General features: G+C 42.9%; 1 protein-coding gene across 1 annotated transcript in view; it reads right to left on the minus strand.

The window, feature by feature from the left end:
- Nucleotides 1–21,831, minus strand: part of FRAS1 (Fraser extracellular matrix complex subunit 1) — a 430,037-nt gene that overhangs the window by 87,229 nt on the left and 320,977 nt on the right. Inside the window, exons 35-45 of the mRNA XM_012805310.2 lie at nucleotides 20,145–20,276; nucleotides 18,945–19,070; nucleotides 16,500–16,747; nucleotides 11,000–11,148; nucleotides 10,665–10,827; nucleotides 8,908–9,043; nucleotides 6,539–6,729; nucleotides 5,309–5,462; nucleotides 3,590–3,853; nucleotides 1,793–1,981; nucleotides 261–380 (exon numbers count right to left, since the gene is read on the minus strand). Of these exons, the coding sequence (XP_012660764.1) occupies nucleotides 261–380; nucleotides 1,793–1,981; nucleotides 3,590–3,853; nucleotides 5,309–5,462; nucleotides 6,539–6,729; nucleotides 8,908–9,043; nucleotides 10,665–10,827; nucleotides 11,000–11,148; nucleotides 16,500–16,747; nucleotides 18,945–19,070; nucleotides 20,145–20,276 (1,872 nt within the window). The remainder of the gene's footprint in view (nucleotides 1–260; nucleotides 381–1,792; nucleotides 1,982–3,589; nucleotides 3,854–5,308; nucleotides 5,463–6,538; nucleotides 6,730–8,907; nucleotides 9,044–10,664; nucleotides 10,828–10,999; nucleotides 11,149–16,499; nucleotides 16,748–18,944; nucleotides 19,071–20,144; nucleotides 20,277–21,831) is intronic.

Raw genomic sequence — 21,831 nt, forward strand, 5'->3', positions numbered from 1 at the left:
AAATAGTAATTTGAAATGGGATCTTTTACAACTCTTTTCTTTAATTTTAGGGCCTATGGTCTAAGGGGTAAGATCAAAGTAATCCTCAGGCCTGTCTGTGGGAGAGCACACCAAGGGGCCGGAGCTTCCTGCAACCACAGGGTGTGATTTTCAGTTTATACCCCAGCTGCGAGAAGGAGAGGGCTCAGGACTCCAGTGAGCACAATGCAAACTGCACAACCTCAGGACTGCTGAAGGATTTTCATGTTAGAAAACCTTACCTAAAACGTGGATGGAGAAGGACTGGTCAATCAATCTGTTGCCTTCTCCGTCAACCACATCAAATTTAAAAGAAAAACTCCCACCAGGTTCTCCTGTTCTATGGCTGTATTCTACCTGCCCTATAAAAAGGGGGAAAGAAAAAACAAATCAAGATCTGCTGTTACTGCTTTCCATCCTTATTTCTGACGTGAGAAGTGTGAATTCAATTGGTATTCACACCAATGAACTAATTACACCTTCCTCACTCACTTTGACACTGCTCTTGACATTTTAATCTAAAGTGTTCATTTTCCTCCCTTTCCTCTCCCACCACCTACTTCCTCATAACCAAAAACCCTCTCATAACAAAATCACCCCAAGAGACATTGCTGATGGTTAGGGCTGAGCCTTTGTGAAAGATCAGCTCAGCCTCCAAGGTGGGCTCATAAAAACTAGGTCAGCAAAATTGCCTGCATGTGAAATGGGTGCTGACCACAACCTATCACATGTCCGTGTCCCAAGGGCAAGAGGACGAAGAGCTGTGGCCCACATTCTGCCAGAGGGCTTCCCTCCTCATTGCCCAGTACAGGGTACCACATGGGCTGTAAACAACAGACAAATAAATAAACAAGGAGATAAACTCCATGTACCAGCCGACGGCAGCTATGGAGAGAAGGACAATGTATGACATTTTTTTATTAATGCACAGCATCATTTATAAGTATCAGCTTGGCTGTGTACATATAACCAAACTTCTGGGAAGAGGTGCCTGGTCTTATTTTTTAAAAGTAAACACTGAGGTATGGAATAATTAAGGAATTCTCCTCCTCTTGCCTACTGCATGCCCTTCACTACAGTACAGACAAGTCCAAAGAGAAGTGGGCTGCGGTCAATGTCAGGTGTTAGCACACAGGGGCAGGACCCTTCTCTCTGCTCCATTCCTCAGGGGCACATTTCCACCTCTAAACAGAACTGCATGTTATCACATGACTTTGGATTACCTATTCCCCTTATTTGTAACTTTATTTTTTCCTATTCTGGCCCTGAAAGTACTGTATGGTAACTGCATTGCACTTAACACTTACGCCTTCCCATTACATCAGCGTTTCCTACAGGAGGGAGGAGCCTGAATGTCCCCCAGGCAGCTTTGATTTATGCCCCTCCATTTTGCTTAGCTCATTAACTTCTGCTCTTTGGGGAGCAGAAAAGAGATACAAATTGCCCACCTAAGGAAGGCATAATTTGCACCTTAATCCGTCCCAGCTCACTTCTTTTGCCTTCTCTCTCACATATGCTTTTTAGCATCACAGCAAGTCAAAATGACTTTTTCCCACCACAGTAGCCCCAGTGCTAAATCAAAACATAAAGACATTTTTTATCTGAGAAAGATTAAAAAAAAAAAGGAGATAAGAAAGAGAAATGAAGCTGTAACTCAGCTCTTATTCAAAGCACAGAGAGTCCTGTTTACACATGGCCTATGAGGCATTGAACTCTCAGTTACTACTGTGGGTGGCATCCCTGGAGGTGGGGGTTGATGGGAGGTTCTGCTGACCTTGGGCGATGTCTGCCTGGGTGAAGCTCCGGACGGGACCTTTCACGGAGACCTGCTGCAGGTGGTCGTGCTTAGCTACCTGCAGGCGGCCTGCACCAGGATCTTCCTTCAGGAGATACACAACCTGGCGGTCATCAGAGTCAGCGTCTGTCACTTTCAAGTGATGCTCCGTGATGCGTGCTACAGAGCCTGGCAAGAGAATGAAGAGCGTCATTCCCCACCATTTCCTCTGAGGGGGATGTCAAATGATTTCAGTACACAGGAGGCCAAATTATCGCATGTTCCTTGGGTCTAAGCACCAAGCACTCACCCTTCTCAGTTTCCAGATGAATAAATTTTAATTTCCCTAAGTGAAACAGTCCTAGCTTTGCAGTTTGCTAATCATCCCTTGAGTTTAGACCTGAGCCCCTTTTCTCTTCTGACACGTTTTCATCTCTCTAGGATCATTCTACTTGGGGATCAAGGAGTTAGTACCTGGATCTATATAACTCCTAGATCTGTGAAGACTATAACTCCTAGATCCATGATGAAATCTGCTTGGATTTAATTTATTTCTGTCTTGAGGATAACCAAATCAGGAAAAAAACAAAACAAAACCCAGCTTTAAATAAACTCACAAACATATCTTGTTGCCATGTCAGACCAAATAATCCAAAGGAGGCTGAGCTGGGTACGAAGAGCAGTGAGGACTGAGCCTCAGGCCTGGACGCTCCACAGCGGCTGGTCAGAGGCAAGGTACAGGCTGCTGGCAAACTCATTCCCCCAGAGGCTGGCCCCTGGCTTTCTGCCCAGCCATTTTATTATGTTAAAAATAGTAGATTCTGGTAAAGTAGATCGTAGTCATTCCTGTGTAATAGACCCTGGTGTTTGGAGTGGCAAGCGGCCACAGGCACTGAGCCCACTGCACCTGCTTGCTGGGTGATGGCAAGAATGCAAGGCCCTGACTGCTCTTTATCCAGGCCACCTCCCAGCCAGCAGCCTTAAGGGCTGAGGGGATGCCCTCCTCTGGGACAAAGATGAGACTTGCTTACCATTTGCTACAATACGGGAAGTTCCCGAGCTTACTATCCCACTCTGTAATGCACCCCACCGCCTGTGAAGGTGCCCATCTCTGCATCACATCCATAGGACTTGGAGGGCACCAGGAACATGGGCAAACTTGCTGATGCCCATGCTGCCTGCAGTGCTGGGGGTAACAGTATCTGTCTGTGATGGATGGATCTTGTGTCCTCTCCCCCCATCCATGAAAAGGTAACAAGCTTATTAGCTTATAAGGAAGGTAAGGTCAAATCCTAGACCTGATACCTGTGACCTTTGGGAATCCCCAAATTTCCATATACTTTCATACTGTATATTTTTCCTTAACAAACATAGGCGAAACTAACAATAGACAAACTCCAGAACCCCATGAGATACAGAGCTCTGCAGGCGAAGGACCCACTCCCTAACTGACTCTGCACTGCCGAGCAGTCCAAGACCCACACTCATCACAGATTCTTCAGTATTGCTTGAACATGAGCAAAACTGGGAGTTTTAGACTCTAGAATATTGTATCTCATGATCCTTGATTATTTGCATAATCTCTTTTAATGCATGATGATCTCCCAACAGCCTATCTTTTAAATAAGCATCTTGAAAATGCTGCTGTATTTCTTTTGTTGTTGTTGTTTTTGTGGGGTCAGGTGAACAGCAACAATTTTACAGGAATCTGAAGCTTAACAATTCAAGATCCACCCCCATGACCAACATGGAAGGACCAGGAAGAAGCACAGCCCCGTTCCTCCATCCCAGTGGTACCTGCGGAGAGCTGCAGGCCTCGGTTCACAGCCAAGTGGGGGGTGTCACCCGCAGGCAGTTCTATGTGGATGTCCATCCTCCCCGAATCTTCATGGAGGCCATCGGTAAGAAAGAACTGGAACTCATCCACTCCCACACCTGGGCTACCAGGCACATACCCAACCAGCCCAGCCAGGACATCCTGGTAGGTGAAGGAGGAGCCCTGGGCTAAAACTGTCCCATTCTTCAGAGGCTCAGAGGTGCTCTGCCTCCGGATTAGATCGCCTGAGGAAAGAAGTGGAGAAAAACAAAGAAGCAATGGTAGACTGTCTGTGGCACTCTAACACTGTCTGATTCTGATTCTGATTCTGATTCTGCCAGCTGTACGGCCCAGGGAGGACGTCAGCACCTCAGAGCCTCTCGCTGAGCGCATTAGACGTGTGTAAGCACAGGGTGCTGCCCGCTGTCTCATCTACACCAAAAAAGGACAAAGTCTCGTTTCTTTCTGGTTAAAGGTCTCTTAAGGAGATATGAATTGATGTGCTAATACAACAGCTTAAAAATCACATCTCCCTCCATGAATGCAAATCACTTTATTGTCTAAACCATAGTTTTCCCTTCTGCAAAATGAAAATAGCCCTCTTCACTCCCTGCCTTCCTCTTAAGGCATCTGAGGTGGGAGATGGGAATTTGTTTTAAATTCCTTTTACATTTAGAAGACATGAAGCATCTTTGGATTGAGGCATATGCTTCTGTTTTCAAGGGTCATGTACTACGATGGGACAGCTGCAGCTCTTCCCTCGAGAAAGTGGGAGTGAATGAAGTAAGCTGACACGCAGTGGTCGGCAGCCTCTTCTATTATCCCTCCCCCACAGCAACTATACATTTATTTATTTTAATTATATATAACATGTATACTTATTTTGTTTCCAGATACAATTTCACTCTGTTGCTCAGGCTGGAGTGCAGTGGACTGATGACAGCTCACCGTAACCTCAGATTCCTAGGTTCAAGGAATCCTCCTGCCTCAGCCTCCCAAGCAGCTGAAGAGTACAAGTGTGCACCACCATGCCTGGATAACTTTTTAATTTTTTATAGAGATGGGATCTAGTCCAGGCTGGTCTCCAGATCCTAGTGTCAGGGGATCCTACTCGGCCTTCCAAAGTGCTGGGATTACAGGCAGGAGGTGCTGCACCAGGCCCACACTAACAATTTAATTTTTGAAAGGCCAATGGACATTAGAATGGCTTGAGAGACACATGTGGGTTCTAGGGCTTTAGCAAGTACCAGGGAGATGGTACTTAGAAAAGAAGTGAGCAGAAAACCCCACTGCAGTTTTCCATCTGATTTAAATCAGGAAAAGTACTTCCTGTGAAAACGGAACAGGCTCATAATAACGTCTAACATGCCTCTAAAAGGATTGGCAAACTCTGACATCCATTCTGAGAAGGGGATATGTGAACTCCAAAACTTGCTTTGTTTGAAGTTACATAGGAAATTAAGAAAACAGCTGAAATTAAATTTTAGACACACCAGTGAACTAGGATTGAGGCTCTTTAAACAATTGGTGTCTACCATGACTTCAAGAAATGTTAGCTGCCTGTGAATCTAATTATACTCAGGTGCAAAAGATGGACCATACACAGGAAAGGGAGAGAAGTAACTGAAATCTTTGTGTTCACACCAATAACCCATTGGGCATCGCAAGTAAGAAGCTTTCCATGGCAGTTTGTGTCCTACCGTGGTCAGGCTTTTTGGTCAATACAAAAATCAGCTCATTATCTGGGGTGTCCAGGTCTTGTAGGCTCAAGGAAGAATTGCTTATCACCACTCCCAAGTTCAGCTGCACTCTGAGGGGCTGCAAGGTCAGCCTGGGTGGCTCATCGTTCTTTCTCTGATGAAAGCATAAAGCATTAGATCTCACACAGATATTGGCTTAAGGAGAAAGAAAATGTAAGTTATTCGAAAAGAATATTGTTGTCACAGCTACTTTCATTACCAAAATAGCATTTAATGTGCCACCATCTTTACGTTCCAATAAAAATGGTTAGTTTGAAAAGAGCAAGGCGGGTGGCACCTGTGGCTCAAAGGAATAGGGCGCTGGGCTCATATACCGGAGGTGGCGGGTTCAAGACCAGCCACAGCCAAAAACTGCAAAGAAAAGAGAGCAAGGCACACAAACAACACATCCCCTTGATAGGAAGGTGATGGACATTCTACAAAAGTCTTCTCAGAAATCTTACATGGCTACAATGATCATCTTTTCTAGACCAAAAATATGGACATGTGATTTCACAAGTGTGTTTTAGGGATAAAGGGCTTACTACGTGAACTCAGAACTGTGGTGGGAAGCCCCAAGCATACTGCAGGCCTGCTCCAGGACACTACATCTGAAAGTGTAGGTTTCAAAAGTTGTCTCCCTGCCCTGTGCCCGCCCCTTTCCACCACTGTTCCTTAAAGTGCTAAGGGTTCCACACTTTTTAGTTTCCCAAGGCAAAAGATATCCCATTTTGAGATTTGTCTTTTATCTTTCTTTCTTTCTCTCTCAGGGATGACAGAGCAAGTCTATATAGTTCCTCAAATGTGAATAAATACAGCATCAAGGAAAATATTTCTTTGATGTTACAATTAAATATTAAAATAAGAAACGGCAAATAATTATATAGAACCAAACACAATGATAGCAGAGGAAGACAGGCATGTATCAGTTTCATCTAAACCTGGGACTGGCCAGGCTTCTTTGTCTCAACCTCACAATCTCTTTTCCCATAGAATGAATAAATTTTACCCTGAAGGGGAAATTCAGATTTCTAACTCAAACCTTCCTCAAATGCCAACCTTAATTCTACAAGTGTCCTGAAGGCTATATTTTTAAAATGACCTTTAAAATTGAAGGTCAAATCCAATCTTCTTTGCTTCTGTGTGCACACACAGAGAGCCTTGGTCAAAGTCAACTTCCAAAATTTTTACCTCAATGGTGATACTGATGCTGTGAACTTCTGAACGATTGGTTCCATCACTCACGTAAAAACTAAAAATATCCTGGGTTGGCTCGATGCTTTCATGAACACTCTGAGCGTAGTAAATGAGGCTTAACACAACATCCTGAACAGGGAAGGATGCCTCTAGGTCACTGGTAGTTTCAGGGCCAAAACGATCACCTGCATCAACACCAGGAGAGAATTGTTACCTTGATCCATCAATTCCTGCTTACTCAGCTACGCTAGAAAACAAGGTATCATTTTCAACAAAAGATGAAAAGTGTGTTTGAGCATAAAGGTGGGAGAGAGGGAGGTAATCCCAAGACCAGGAATTGGAAACCCTGGGGTCAGATCCCAGTTTCCCCACTGACTATGTCTCACCTATAAGTGGAAATACCTGCCTTTCCATGTCCACAGGGAAGGAAATGAGATACATGTGATATACAAAAAAAGCACTGAGGATGCCATTACTTTACACAACATAGAATCAGTGGTTTTTTCCTTAGGAACTTCTGATAACATAGGTCCTGGGGCATGTAACGGCACAAAAGCAAAGATTCTACCTTGAGCTCCAGTCAGTCTCAAAAGCATTCTCTCTGGCATATCCTACAAGAGGAAACCTTTCTTTACACCTGGAGAGGTTTACCACGCTACTTTTATTTAGGAACTTCTCCGTCATGTTTTCATTTGACTGCCAGTCCCTTAAGGAAACCTCTGCGTGGCTCACTACACCATGGTCCCTGGATGGTGATGCCCAGGGACCATTTGGACAAGAGGTGCCCAGGTGCCATTCAGAGGTCTGGTGCCTTTTGGTACCACTCCAGGTCACAATTCTCATCCCAACTCCAAACACTGTAAAAGGCCCAGGGCATGAGCAAGCAATGTCTATGTGATGGATGCTTTGCCTTTTCCTTGATTCTAATCTGAGTCTCTCTAATTGATTGAGTGTAAATTGTCAGCACAATGTCCTTCTACGGGGGGGGGGGGGGGGGGGAAGAACCCCTTGTGTTCTTGAACATTCCCTGGACATAAATCAACACAGAAAAGCATGACTAGCAGATCTGGAGGCCCTAGGCCAGGAGACACTCCTTCACATGGACTATCTGCCATTCCAGGTGACATACAGTGTGCTGGGAAGACTTGACAAAGAGTCTTGGAGAGGAGGGAAAGTTGGTGAGGATGTCCTTTCATCATCTCCCACCTCTGCCCAGCTTTCCCCCCACAGAAAATGCCATCTCCCCCTCTGCCCAAGGATACTCCCACTAATTTTCCAAATTCCAACTCAAATGTCACTTCCTCAGACTTCTCTGCCTTCCCAGGCAAAAGCCACTGCTCTGTGCTCTGGACTGTCTGGGCCTCTGCTCCTTTCCCTGTCCTGGTCCTTTTCCCTGATTGTAATTATTTAGCTTCATGTCTGCCCCCAACTCCAGGCACAGTCTGGGTCTCATTCATCTTTACATCCATTGTATCTAGCACAGACATTTAGGGAAAGAAAGCTAATTCTGCAATAAACAAATCTGAGTGCACACGCTGAAGGGGAAAAGATCTAACATTTTGCACAGAAAAACATGACCACTGCTAAATGAGCTTCTGGTAAGCAGGCTGCAGTCCCAGGCCCATGCTGGTCACAGACACCTGCAGTCAATGGCCTCGCTGTGGGAGCTGCTGGCTGCACGTCAATTAGAGCCAAGTGCGGGTGCTCAGGACCCTCCACACAGGGGCAGCAGCACAGCACGCCGCCAGGAGCTGTCTCAGCTGCCAGTCACAGCAGGGCTCAGGAGCCTGTGGACAGGACACGCCACTTGCCTTGCTTCTCTGTGATACCCACCAGTGGGTGCAGGGCAGACGGTTCAGGAAGAGGGGTGAGCAGACAGACAGCAAGCATTTCAATTCATGTCATATCCACAGAAGGAGCTGAGACCTCAGCTAGGGTTTAGCTAAACTGCAGCTGCCTCACAAGAAAAGAACAGGGATTTTTACTCGCTGGCCTCAGCTCTGAGTGTGATCACGAGGCCTTCTGCCCTCCTTGCTGATGTTCCAAATCGCCTTACCCTGCTCTATATGTTAAATACCACTTAGTCATTTTCTAACATCTTACATAGTATTCTTATTTATTAGGTTTTTTTATTTGTCTCCCTCCAGCAAGATCTAAGGTCCCATGAAGGCAAGGTGTTTTGTCTGTTGTTCACTGATGTGCTTGAAGAAGGGTCTGGCACACAGACAAGCCTCAGTACATGTTTGCTTTAAATTGGTTCCATCCCCTCCAGCTCTCCACCTCTAGGTCTGACAGGACTCGGGCCCTCCCCTCCCCTGCCCCCCTTCTTCCCAGGTCCCGCCATTCCGCAGCAGCACCGGCACCTGTTCCCGTGTTCTCGATGTAGCCGTATTTGGGCAGGACGCTTAGTCTAATGATCTCATCTCCCTGGAGGTTGTCCTGATCATCAGTAGCAAAGAAATGGTGCAATGAGATGGGGGCTCGCCCTCCCTCCTCAACCTAAGGAAGAAGAGAACATGGGGAGTCCTTAGGAGACGGCACATGACAGCAGTGAGAAAGAACCGAACTGAAAAGTGGCCTGGGTGACCTTCCAGCACCAATTCCTCTTGTTTCAGGAGGCAGATCTCTACAGACAGAGGAGGGATGCATCTGCCGTCACCTTTCAGCGCCTCCCAAAGCTACACTCAGGCACGATGCCCTCTGTGTCTCCCTTAAAGCTGCTCTTCACTCAGTGATGGATCTGGTAGTAAAGCTGCTCTAGTTGGTTCTCACCACCCACTGCGGCTCACCTACACGGCAGGATGGTGCCTTCCTTCCACACTGACACTCAAAAGCCCACGGATGGAGAATGACAGATTGGTCCTCCCTGGATACTGCGGGGAGACTCTGTCCTAAGGCATCTCATCCAGAATAACAGCCCTCTTCATTCTTTTGTGCTACGTATTTATAGGTGTGTAGGAAGAAAGGTTCACCGCATCTGAAGCTGGTGCTTATCTTAATGATGTCAAGGAGGAAAATAAATCAGTATAAGCAGAAGCAGTTGCTCGAACTAGCTTTCTCCTTTAGGGTCCATTTTGTGTGCTAACCCTGCCACTCGGCCTGGCGTTTCTCTCTAGCCTACTCGAGGTGGTCATGCCCGCTTCACTCCAAGCAACTCTGGTGAACTACAGGGAGGTCTATGTTACCAAGGAGAAGGCTGCCCTGATTCTGGGAATGGGGACGGTGCAACTGGCTTCCCCAAGTATGGAAATATGGCAGGAATATCAGAACCATTTAGAAAGAACTCAGTGTTTTATGGATTTTCAGTTGCTCAACAAAACCAGAAAAGCTCTTGAGATGATGGCATTGTGGGGAGCAGAAGAAGACAGGGAATTAACATTTACGGAATCCGTACCACAAACAGGGAATTGTGCCGGGGATTTTCACACTATTTTATTAATCATCAGAGAAATCCTTTATGCAGTAGGAATAGCAATATTTTAAAGCAAGAGCTGGGTATGGTGATGGTACCATGTGGTAGTTTCAGCAACGACTTGGGAAGCTGAGATTGAGGGTCACTTGAGACTAGGACTTAGAGTCCAGCCTGGGCAACACACATCTCTAAATGAGGAAACTGAGTCTAAGTTTAGGTCACCAAGCTAGTAACAAGATGGGCACTTGAACTCATGTCTAGGCGACTTCAATGATCAATATACATTATGTAATCCCCTCCTTAATGGAATTGTCACTATTGTGGACAGTGCTCAGTGTTGACTGGATTGAAGGAGTCACGTGAGGACACTGTCCATGTTCTAGTTACTGCCAACATTAGATCGTAAACTCCTCAAAGATATATTCTACTTCTAATTTTATACCCAATACTAACACCATCTAGTACAGGACATAAATATTTGTTGACTAATTAATGTAGACAGAATGATTTGAACTTCTGTATACTTACTTTCATACTTTTCAAAAAACTCATGATTGAAAACCATGCCTATCTTGATACCATCGCCTAGGTATTTGGAGTGGGGAGGGAGAACTGGGCAGCCAGTGTAGGCAGAAACCTTTAGCTTACCCTCCCACAGACTTGAGCTCTCGATAGCACTCACTGCTTATTGATCTGAGAATTGTTTACCGTGATAAGGTCAGCGAAAGCAAAGAGTGCAGGCGGATGTCTGATGGGAGTGACGATGATGGTGAACATCTGATTGTCCAGGTGGTTGTGGTCCGTGTCAGAGACAGAGAAAGAGAAGTTATCAGTAACCAGATGATCATACGTTTCAAACACAGTTGAGTACCTACAAGAGGCCAAAAAGAATTGAATGAAGGAGACAAACTGACAAGCCAGGTAAGATGGCCACATCTTTCTTTAAAAATGAGGCCAGAAGCAATATATTCTCTCAAGGGAGCTACAATCAGTTGCTTAAATATTTTAACACAATTTTTAAAAGTCTATCAAATAACACATACCTAATGTTCTTGTTGTTGATGTCTTCCATTGTGAAGTTTGAAATCTCTGAGAGTTCTTCCACCTCAGGTCCTGAGGTTTTTAAGAGAGTACCATACATAGGCAGAGAGCTTAACCGAATCCAGATCTCTGCATCGGGGGAAGAGTCGTCCTAATCAGGGAAACACAAGGCAGGACGTGAACGCACATTTGCAGAAATAAAGACTTCCAGTAGTTACAGAACTGTGGGTGCCTTTTTCTCTTTGTCATAAAGCAACACCATTTCAGACTGTGTGAAAATCCTAGTATTTATTCCTCCTAAAATGCCTCTTTGATAATGTCTTTTTCTAAAAGTAGCTCAAGATAAGAGAAGGGAAATACATGTTAGGTCTGGAGCATAAAACAAAGACATGCCCTACTGTTCTCATAGGAGCCATACAAGATTTTGTTTTTACTACAAGCATCTAGTGAGGAATAAACCATGCCAGCCGTAAGTCATCTATCTATAAACAAAGACACGGGCTTCTTCCAGAATTCTAAGGATGGTTTGTTTTTTTGGAAACAAGTAAAATTACATTATAACATACAATGATAAAAGTCTGTGAGACAGAAAGAAGTTATTTAGCTTAGCCAATGACTCACTTTAACATTCCACATGATAAAATTTTGAATTAACAAAGGAATCTATGAAGTCTTGGGGATTTCATTCTATCAGGATTGAATCTATAAGTGTTCTCTCCCCAGGATGCCTCATCTTAACAGAAACCATTTATTTCTCTTTCCTTCAACATTGTTTATTGAGAAATAAAATTGCTTTTCTGTGTTTCACACGGACAATAACGATGTCTTAATGAACGATTTACTCTTTCTTCAAGGATATTCTTGGAACTATGGGAGGCAAGGCAACATCTTCTTGGAAAGTTCCCCTGAGTCGTTTGTCTTCTAGAGCTGTTGATAGTGAAAATAGGGGCATTCTATGTTTTACCAGAGCAACAATGAAAATAAATGCTGCATGGTCAACTGTACTTCCAAATCACGTGTTTGTGGCTGTGACTGTACTGCAGAGGTAGCTGAGGAACAGGACCGGGACTGTGGGCATGGACAGCAGGTGGGCAGGGGACAGCAGGTGGGCAGGGGACAGCAGGCGTCAGTCTACTCTCATTTGTATCCACAGGGGCCTTTTCAAGTTAGAAGTTCAGAGCCTCAGTGCAAGATCACAGAATTTCCACATCACTTGACACTAGCAAGACTTCAAACCTTCAGTATAGTTCTCCTAAATTTACAGTCTTTTAAAGTTTCTCTGTTTTTCCACACGGGTTAGCAAATATAATATGTTGGCTTCCAAAAGACTATTTCCTAATATTACTGTGAGTTCCCTCTGATAGAGAATTTTAAAAAGACAGCTGAGAGTTTTAAGGTGTTGTCTTCTGAGATGGTGATAAGCAACACGGACGGTGCCCGGCTCTGCATTAGAATGAAGAGCTTCTAAATTTCACACTGGCAAATGTGGCAAAATGAAAAAAATAAAAGCTTATTTCAAGTCAGACAGTTCTTATTATGTTTCAAGCACAAATGACTGCTGGGTTTGAAAAAGTGGGAAATCAGCTAGATTTTTTTTCCTAAAAATACCATTTCATAACATAAAGAAAATCACTATTTTAGAATATCAAAAATATTGTGGGTACACAGAAACACATAAGAGTATGGACCCTTTTCCCATGTAACTTTCCTGCTCAAAGACCGTTATCCCTTTGGTATTAATCTACTTTTTCATTTTCATTGTATTATTTATATATCCATCAATCTCGTGTTCAGCACACTTACACTTTCATAATACCCAACACTTACCTACGTGCTCTTCCTTCAGCCTGTCCTTACGGACTGGACTACAAATCTTCTTTCTCATTTTCTTGAATTTCTTAGTATAGTTTGGTAAGTGACTATAAGGTGTATCTAGGTTTTTTTAAAATTTATAAACATTGAGTTGACCTTCCTTGTATGGGACTTTTCACTCAACAGCAGACTGCTAAGATCCATCCATGCTGATGTTTGCAGCTACAGTTCATCTGTTTTGAGGATCATAGTCTATTGGGTGAGTATAACACAACTCATCTGCTATCCTATTGTCGGGCATTTGGGTTCTCTCACTGTTTCTGCTGTTGTAGACAGTACTGCTGTGAATGTTCTTGCACGTGTTCCGTGTATATGTGAGAGTTCCTCTTGGGTAGAAATCTGGAGATGAACGGTTAAGGTCTATGAATAGTCATGCTCATAAGACAATGCAAATTCTTCCCCAAAGTGGTTGAGTTTAAGAACATTCTGTAGCTGCATTTCCTCTCTAACTTGTATAAGATGGTATGTGGTATGTGGCTTCCCTTGTCCACCAATAAAGCTGAGTATCTGCTCATGTTTATTGACCGTATGTGTTCCTCTTCTGTGAAATTTCTTTTCTTTTTTTTTTTTTTGTAGAGACAGTCTCACTTTATCGCCCTTGGTAGAGTGCGTGGTGTCACAGCTCTTCTGTGAAATTTCTATTCATGTTTCTTGCTCATTTTTCTGTTGAATGATCTTTTCTTCTTGATCTGCAGAAGTTTTATATTTTCTTTGCTGTTTCTGGTCATATGTGCTACACGTGTCTTTTTCTAATTTGTAGTGTTCTGCTTTCTGCCTTACAGAGTGTTTTAATGAATACAAATTTAATTTTAATGTAGTCAAATTTGTAAGAAAATAACCTTTTCTTTTACAGTTGGCAATTTTTGCTTCTAGTTGAAGAAATTCTTCCCTTTATCAATATCATAAGAATATTCATCTATACCCGGCAAAGAATTATAAAATTTTACTTGTAGTATTTACGTTCTTGATTTGGAGATATTAACTTTTCTGGAGTTAGTATCTGTCTAGGGTAGGAGGGAGCAGTACAAATTAGTATTTTTGTGACATAATCATTTGTGTAGGTCCATGTTTTAAATTGTTCCTCCTGTTTCCACCGACTGGGCTTTCTCTCTCTGCTTTATATCAGAGGTCCATGTGTTGACCAGATTCTGGACTCTAATATATTCCTGGGCTACACTGTTTTAAATAACATATGTTTATATCAAATTTTGATATCTGGTAGGGGGAGTCCCCTTGCCACCTGACTACTCTTTCTCAGAATTTTGGTCCTTTATCTTTCTTATATATTTTAGAATCAATCTATTAAGATCCATAAAACCTCCATTGGGCTTTTGATTGGAACCGAATTGAACCAAAGGAATCTTTGATAGAGGAATCAATACTCTTTCAATATTACATGTTCCTACTCTTGAATATGCCATATCTCTTCACTTATTTAGTGATTTTTAAATGTCTGTCAATTAAATGTTATAACTTTTTCAGAGAAGTACTGTCTGTTTTTTTAAGTCCAAAAGACATAATTTTTTTTCAATGCCACATCAATGGTATCATCTTTTTAGTTATATTTACTGGCTATTTTCTGGTCATGCTGTTGCTCTCTATTCATCTTCTATCTGGTCCCTTGGCAAATTCACCTTTTATTTCTAATCCTTTGTCAAGAGAGTCTTTGAATTTTTCTATATAGTCGGGCATAGCATTACTTCTTCCCAGAGGTACACATCTTTTGTTACATTCTGATATGTGTGATATGTAATGTCATTATACAGGGTAACACATTTCGAATAATTTGTCTTTGGCTGGTGCATAGAAACACTGTTACCTTTTTAAGATTAATGATATCCTTCTCATATTGTAGATGGGAAAACTGAAGCTTAGAGAGTTTAAATAACTTGCGAAGGGTCATGATGCTAGTAAGTGGTGAGTTTCGATTAAAACCCATCCATTCTAACTCCAGAACCATTATCATTCCTCCTCTACCTGTTCACTCTCTGTGCACGGCAAACCATGCACCTTTTTTTTTTTTTTTTAAGAAGCAAAGCACACAAAATCCCACTTTCACATTTTGTCTCTTCCAACATCCTATCACTAGGATTTCAGATGGCTTTTCCAACCTTTCCAGATAGTCATTGAAAACTTTCTAACTATGCATATCTGGAAAAATTTTTCATGGTACTAGGTACAAAATTCTTCTACAACTCTTGGAGAAAGTTAGTATATAACCTCACTAAGTCTTTAAAATGTATGCTGTGCTTTTGGCAGGCTAGAATAGTTCTTTTGGAGTCTTTCTGCTCTGGTGGGTAAATTCACATTCAATCAATTTCTGAAAATATATGTTCAGTTGCCAATGGGCTCACATTTTGATATTCAGCTTATAATATGCAGTTAATGGACAGGAACTGCTCCGGGAGTGCTATTTTGGTCTGTGAAACATTTTTCAAGCCTTGGTGATCTATTGATTAAATCTGAATTCATACATTTTTATGAATTCATGAGTTTCATAACATTCAAAAGACCATAATGTATGGTAAAAATCACCTGTCAATTAAAAAAAAATACCCCCAAACCCCCCAAATCAAAGCTGTTCTGAAACTATAGTAGACCCCAGAGAAGAATCAGGGTGGAAGGCAGTTTCTCATAATTTAAGAAGAGACCATTTGAGGGGAAAATCTGTGCAAAAGCGATTGTTCCCAGGCCATCGCTTTATCTTACATGCTACTATTCAGAACTACATTTGATAGGGAAATTCTTTAGCCCAGAAAATGATTACTCAAAACTATACAGTGTTTAGAAGGAAAAAAAAAAAAGGCAGTCCAGACCATTGGTTGCAGTTTCATAACTAGTCAAAGAAAAATTCCATACTTAGAATACCATTCAGATGATCACTCTTCCTTTCAAGGCATTGTGAAAACTACTCATTATTGTGTTTACAAAGCAAATACATATCTGTTTACAACAAACATGCCCACAAACTAAAATTAATTATCTTTATTATCCTTAGCTCCAGAGGTAGAATCAAAGAAGGATGATAAGTTTAATTACCCAGGATCACATATCAAGTTAGGGCCAGACTAGGGGAAAAACCCTGAACCCTGATCCTCCCTGTGGCCCCACCCCCACCCCCTTCTTTGGGGGCGGGAGGGGGGATGAGTCAGTAATTGTGCGTGGAACGGTGGCAGAGAAGGACTGCCACAGGGCAGGTCGGAGTTTCATCTGGAGGGGACTAGAGCCTGATGTGGATGGATAGCAGGCTTCCTCTCAGGGCCCACTGTTACTTATGGACAGGTAAGCTCTAAAATGCTCTTTTTCTAAAATTCTCATTGGAAACATCATGGATAGAGCTTAAACAAAGGGGACTTGGGCTTTGCTGATTGTTTCCTGTGACAGCTATCCATCCCTTCACACATTCCCTGTGTTTTCATCAAAGTTTTGTTCATTTTTTTCTGTTCATGAGGTGCCGGGAGAAGCCAAGATAAACAGTGGAACTGGTCCTAAGAACAGAAGTGCAGGCAAGTTGAGAAAAAGCTTCCTTACGTGGCCAAATATCTGCCATCCCCCAACTCAGCGTGGCGCTGCTTTCTGGTTAGCCCTACAGAAGGTGCAGTGGAGAACAGAAACAAAAACAGGACTCACCACGTATGCCAGGTGGGACCTGGTGAGCACAGCTGTCCCTTTGCTAGCCACCACGATGCTCAGGGGGCAGCCAGCGGCCAGCTGAGGCCCCGGGCTCTCTGACCGTGACACCTGCACCGTCACTTCCAGTGCTGTCACTGTGATGCCATCTGTGATGGAGAGCTCCATGCTGTCCTCCCGCGCAGAGGAACCATCGTGGACATACTGCAGGGCATTCTTCTCCATATCCTCATAGGTGAAAGTGTCACCTTCCAAGAATAAAACATGTTGCAGAACCATATGCCTCTGGGGATAATGCTTTTCCTGTACACAACACTTTGTCCTCAGGATTTCAAGCTACATATAGGATCAGAGACTCTGGGAGTTATAAACTAATTAATCCAACTATCTACTCAATATAGGATTCCCTTTACAACACCCTTGAATAAGGGTGATTAACTCATAACACTTAAGATAATAAATTATGTTTGATGAACCTCTAAGAGGTCTTTGTTTTAATTGGAGGCATAAGATTTTTAAAATTAAAAGTGGGAAAATATAGTTGAAGTTTGAAACCCAAACTATGTAGCCTAGAGTACTAATTTGTGATAGATTTAATAGGTATTGTGTGAAAAAAGTTTTGAGGTTAGACGCTCTTGGGAAAAATGAAATAAACTTTAAAATGCAATTTTTTAAAGCCGCAGGACCAGGAACTATAAACTTTCCAGCACACAATTATAAAAGCTTCTCAAAGTTATCACGGAACCCTATTTATGAGAAATGCCTCTTGGTGCTGTGAGCCCTAATGATTCCATAAAAGGCAGCTGAGAAATTGCTCTTCTTGGATGTAACATTCAACCCTATCTTCTGATAGATTCTTGGCCCTAATAATTGGTGTTATGTAATGAGAAGAAAGAATTTACTCATTTGCTGTATTTCTCGTCTAAGCCTTTTATTTTCAGCAGTGTGTTAGGGTTTTTTACTGATGTTAGTGGTATAGTGACCATAAAAGGGTAATCAAACTTTTGACAAACATCTTTAGATCTTATACATTAATTGCACAAATGTAGGTTAAATGAAATGTGAAAGAAACTGGGCAATGACTGTTAGGTTTCTAAAGTAGCTCCCTGGGCATGTTTCAAATCTATTCTAACGACACTTCTTTTGTTCAGTAAATTTTTGAAAGTCTAACTTTGTGACTCCCAAATGCCCATTGGTTGTTCTTAAAAATTCCATCTACTTTCAAAAGCAAAAGATTCCCCCCCCAGCAATATACAGTATATTATTACATCTCTAAAACGGTTCATACAAAGGTTTTGAGAAAGTACAGATTGTTAGAATAAGATACAGCATCCTGAGGTGACGACTCTGAAAAGGATAACAGTTACTTGATACCCTGTAAGGGCTGAGCACTGAAAAATTTACATTTAGTTGTGTTCTTTCTGGTTTTTTTGTATCTTAAATATGTAGGACTTTTTATAATCAGAGAAAGCACAGTAAATATTAGTTGGGAAAACTGGTCCTATTATCACACTGTTGTGCTCCATAGATAATACTTCAAAAGTGTGTTCCCTTTTTTTAGTGCATGAAAATATATGTATTAGTGCTAAAAATATCGTGACAATTCACATACAGATTAAGGCCAACAAATTCATTTCCATGAACAAACTATAGGAAGGTGGCAGCTGATACCCCATACAGCTACAGTCCCCAACCTTTTGACACCAGGGTCCAGTTTCATGAAAGAGGGGGCATCAGGTTCTCATAAGGAGCTTGTAGCCTAGATCTCTCACAGGTGTTCCTGTGAGAATCAGATGCCGCTGCTGATCTGGCAGGAGGCGGAGCTCAGGGGGTGATGCGAGTGCTGGGGAACGGCTGGAAACACAGATGACGCTTCCCTTGCCCCCCTACCACTCTTTTTCTGCTGTGTGGCCTGGTTCCTAACAGGCCATAGACCCAAACTGGACCCACACCAGGCTGGGTCTGTGGCCCGGGCATTGGGGACCACAGCCGTAAGGTGTTGTTTTAAATGCATTAACCTTAAGTTTCAGAAATCCATCTATTTAACCTGTAATTTAAGGAAAAATGTTCACAGTCTCTAAGATAGGGACAGGGAAAGGTGGAGGGTAGGGGGTAGGAGGGGGCAGATGAAGAGGTTTCAAAAATCAAGACCAGGGCAGTGCCTGTGGCTCAAGGAGTAGGGTGCCAGCCCCATATACCAGAGGTGGTGGGTTCAAACCCGGCCCCAGCCAAAAACTGTAAAAAATAAATATAAATAAATAAACTGTTTTTAAAAAAAAACAACAAAAAAACCCCAAAAATCAAGACCAATGAACTATATACAAAAGGAAGTATCTCCTCTAAGAGCTAGTCCCACAAAGAGACTTTCTTCTTGTCTAAAACACATAAAACAGACTATAGAGCAAAAAGTCCTTCAAGCAGGGCGGTGATGGAGTGTGCGGCTACCTGCAGCCAGGGGCCTCTGGAGCCCAGGTGTGTTCTTAAGGAGTGCACCGTGCTGGGGAGGTCTCCGGAGCTCAAAGAGGAGTTCTTCACGTGCTGTCTCGGCATCTCTTGCTACCAGCTGAACTCCTGCAGCGAGGAAAATAAGGCTTAGTGAAAGAGAACAGGTATGTTAAAAAAATGTATATCTACCTGTTACACATAGCCACAGGCCAGGCTGGCAGCCATGCCATGGGTACTCAGAAAGTGCCAATTAATTCCAGTCAAGCACAAAAGAGTGAAAACTGATAGTACAGTCCATTTCCAGATTCCACGTAGCTTCTTCTAGAGGTTCACTTACAAGTAGGTAGTTCTGAATTCAGAACACCTTTTTTCTCCCTTATAAATGAGGGCGTGCATAGAGGACGCTAACAAGTAGGTCAGTCCTGACCAACTGGGATAGATTTCCTTCTAGAAAATACTCCCATAAATGGTTTTTCCTTTTCGTGGTTTTTTCTCCATTATTTTCCTGAATCTGTAGAAGAGCCAAGTTTAATGACGGCTGTGATGGATGTCATGAAAGTGAAAGGTGTCAGGAGGAAGCGACGGTCGGCTTTGTACACGCACATGTTTTGTTTTGATAATTAATTGTTACCCAGAAGAGGAAACTGAATAGGATCTATAGTCCACACCCAACAAAATCACAGCATCTACTGCTTATTAAAAAAGTTCTTGGTAAAAGAATAAACTGCTAAAGAGAAGTTAAGTATGTTAACAAGTAAATAAAATGGTGTACAGTAACAGGGCAGGCTCTGGCTCTTCACAACTTCTGATGGTTACTGTGTCATTTCTCCCACTACTCGTCCCTTTCTAAACAGAAATAAGAGCAGTCATTAAGGCCTGCCACCTTCCATAGTCCCCTCTCTGTTCTCTGTTACTTCATATTTTAGTGATGGCAGCAGATCTAACTCTTGGAGGCTGGAAAATAAATCCTGTGTTGTGTTCCACCACTGGGCGTTGGCTGTGGAAGGCTTCATTTCCTTCTCTCCGTGCTGCTTCTATTTGCGGGGAAATGGGCTTTGGAAGGAAGGATGTAGGTGCGAACGCATACAACTTCTAGAGGTCACTGCTTTTTGGCAACCATCAAGAGGTGTGAAGAGGGACAGCTGCAGAAGTAGGGTCCTATTTTCAAGGCCATGTCTCTTTCTGGCTCCCTGTTCTTACCTATGGAAGCTCTGCCTCCCGGGCTGACCTCCACCAGTGGAGCTGTGACTTGGAACGGTGGCAGCTGCCGGTCAGCGGGAAGTAAATGAATGGTGAGGGCCCTCTCTGGACTTGTGTGCTCTCCATCTGAAACTAGAAAGGGTAAACACACACACACACACACACACACACACACACACACATATGAATCACTTATGGACTGGTCGGCTTCAGGTTGTTTCCACAATTATTAGATTACCTTAACACTTAGAAGAGATATCTACAAATTAGAAAAAGTACGCAAGCAAGAAGGATGCTATGAGCTATTCTAACAAAGTTCTTTCTATGGATAAGAAAAAGGAGAAGGGCCACCACAATACCATTATTCTATGAGGCTGCTTTCACAATAAGGCGATCGTGACAAATGACAGTGGAAATGAAGGGGACAGGAAATCTGTGCCCTCAGATGAGGCTGGTCAAGATGGTACTTAGGGGAGTATTTTTTGACTCAATTCACTTCCTTAGTTTTCCAGAGAAATATTTCCTTTCATGAGCTCTCTTTTAGAAATGATACCTCTATGTTTCATTAGGAGTTTTTAGAAGGGCAATATCCATCCAAATGTCTCTAATGGCACTAGTTTGGATGTAAGCAGATCCATTTTTACCTGGTCATTATGCAAAATACCATAAATAGAAGGCAGCTTTGAGATCAAAACAGGGACCTAAAGATTTTATTTGCCTGCATTTTCTGACATCCGAGTGACCGCTGACCTCCTGAGGGAATGACGGCAGAGCTTCTGACCCCTGCTCTTATTGCCACACACCCCTTCCTTTCTCCAGAAGCCAAGTTGGAGGGATATCTGTGCCATCCTGTCATTGATGTGTTTATCTGTCCCATGTTTCCCTGAAAATAAGCCCTACCCAAAAATAAGCACATCCTCTGTATACAAGTGGAAGAAAGCTATTTTCTGGTACGCATTACATAAGAAGAAAATAGACCACTTGTGGGTAGGGTTTCACTAGCTAACATAAGAACTTGTGATCACAGTGTTAGCAATTACATGTCTAGCCCTCTTGGTAAGCAAGGTCTCAAATTTCTCTGAGAAACAAACTGCCTCTCTGGGTCCAACGCCTCTGGGCACCATTGGCCGCCTGTGTGCACCCCGCTCAGTGCTGCTCTGCAGAGCTGTGTTTGTCTAGAAGCCGGCCAGGTTGGGAACATCAGCTTTTCTCCTCATCTTAGGTGATTAACCAAAATGGGCTGTTCTCATTCTGTGGACTCCTGTCAGGGTGCTTGGACTTTTCCTGTCTTAGCTCATTATCTGCCCAATATAAAATTCGCTCCCACTGAACTCTCCTAAAGGAGACGGCTTCCCAACTACCAGACTGAAAAGGTCTTTCTTCTTCTTGGGTTCAAGTTATAGTTGCAAAAAATAGGAAACTTGGGCAGAAAGAAGATGATTTAAGGTCAGCCCAAGGTCTGTTCCGTCTCCTCTGTATAATAGGCTAAAGGCTCATTGAACTTAAAGTCCTGGAGAAGACGGTTGTTAACCCTTCCCCTACTCAGCTTTCAGGTCAGAGATGGGGCTTGGAAACCAAACTGGAGTATTACCAGGACACTTGTTTTTCACGATCAACACTCATGCACAGCAGACTAAACTATCCCATACTTGGATTCAGACACCTGTATTAAAAATCCTGGTTCTAC

The sequence above is a fragment of the Otolemur garnettii genome, unplaced genomic scaffold (assembly GCF_000181295.1).
Source record: "Otolemur garnettii isolate 467f Iridium unplaced genomic scaffold, OtoGar3 scaffold00039, whole genome shotgun sequence".
NCBI classification, from domain to species: domain Eukaryota; kingdom Metazoa; phylum Chordata; class Mammalia; order Primates; family Galagidae; genus Otolemur; species Otolemur garnettii.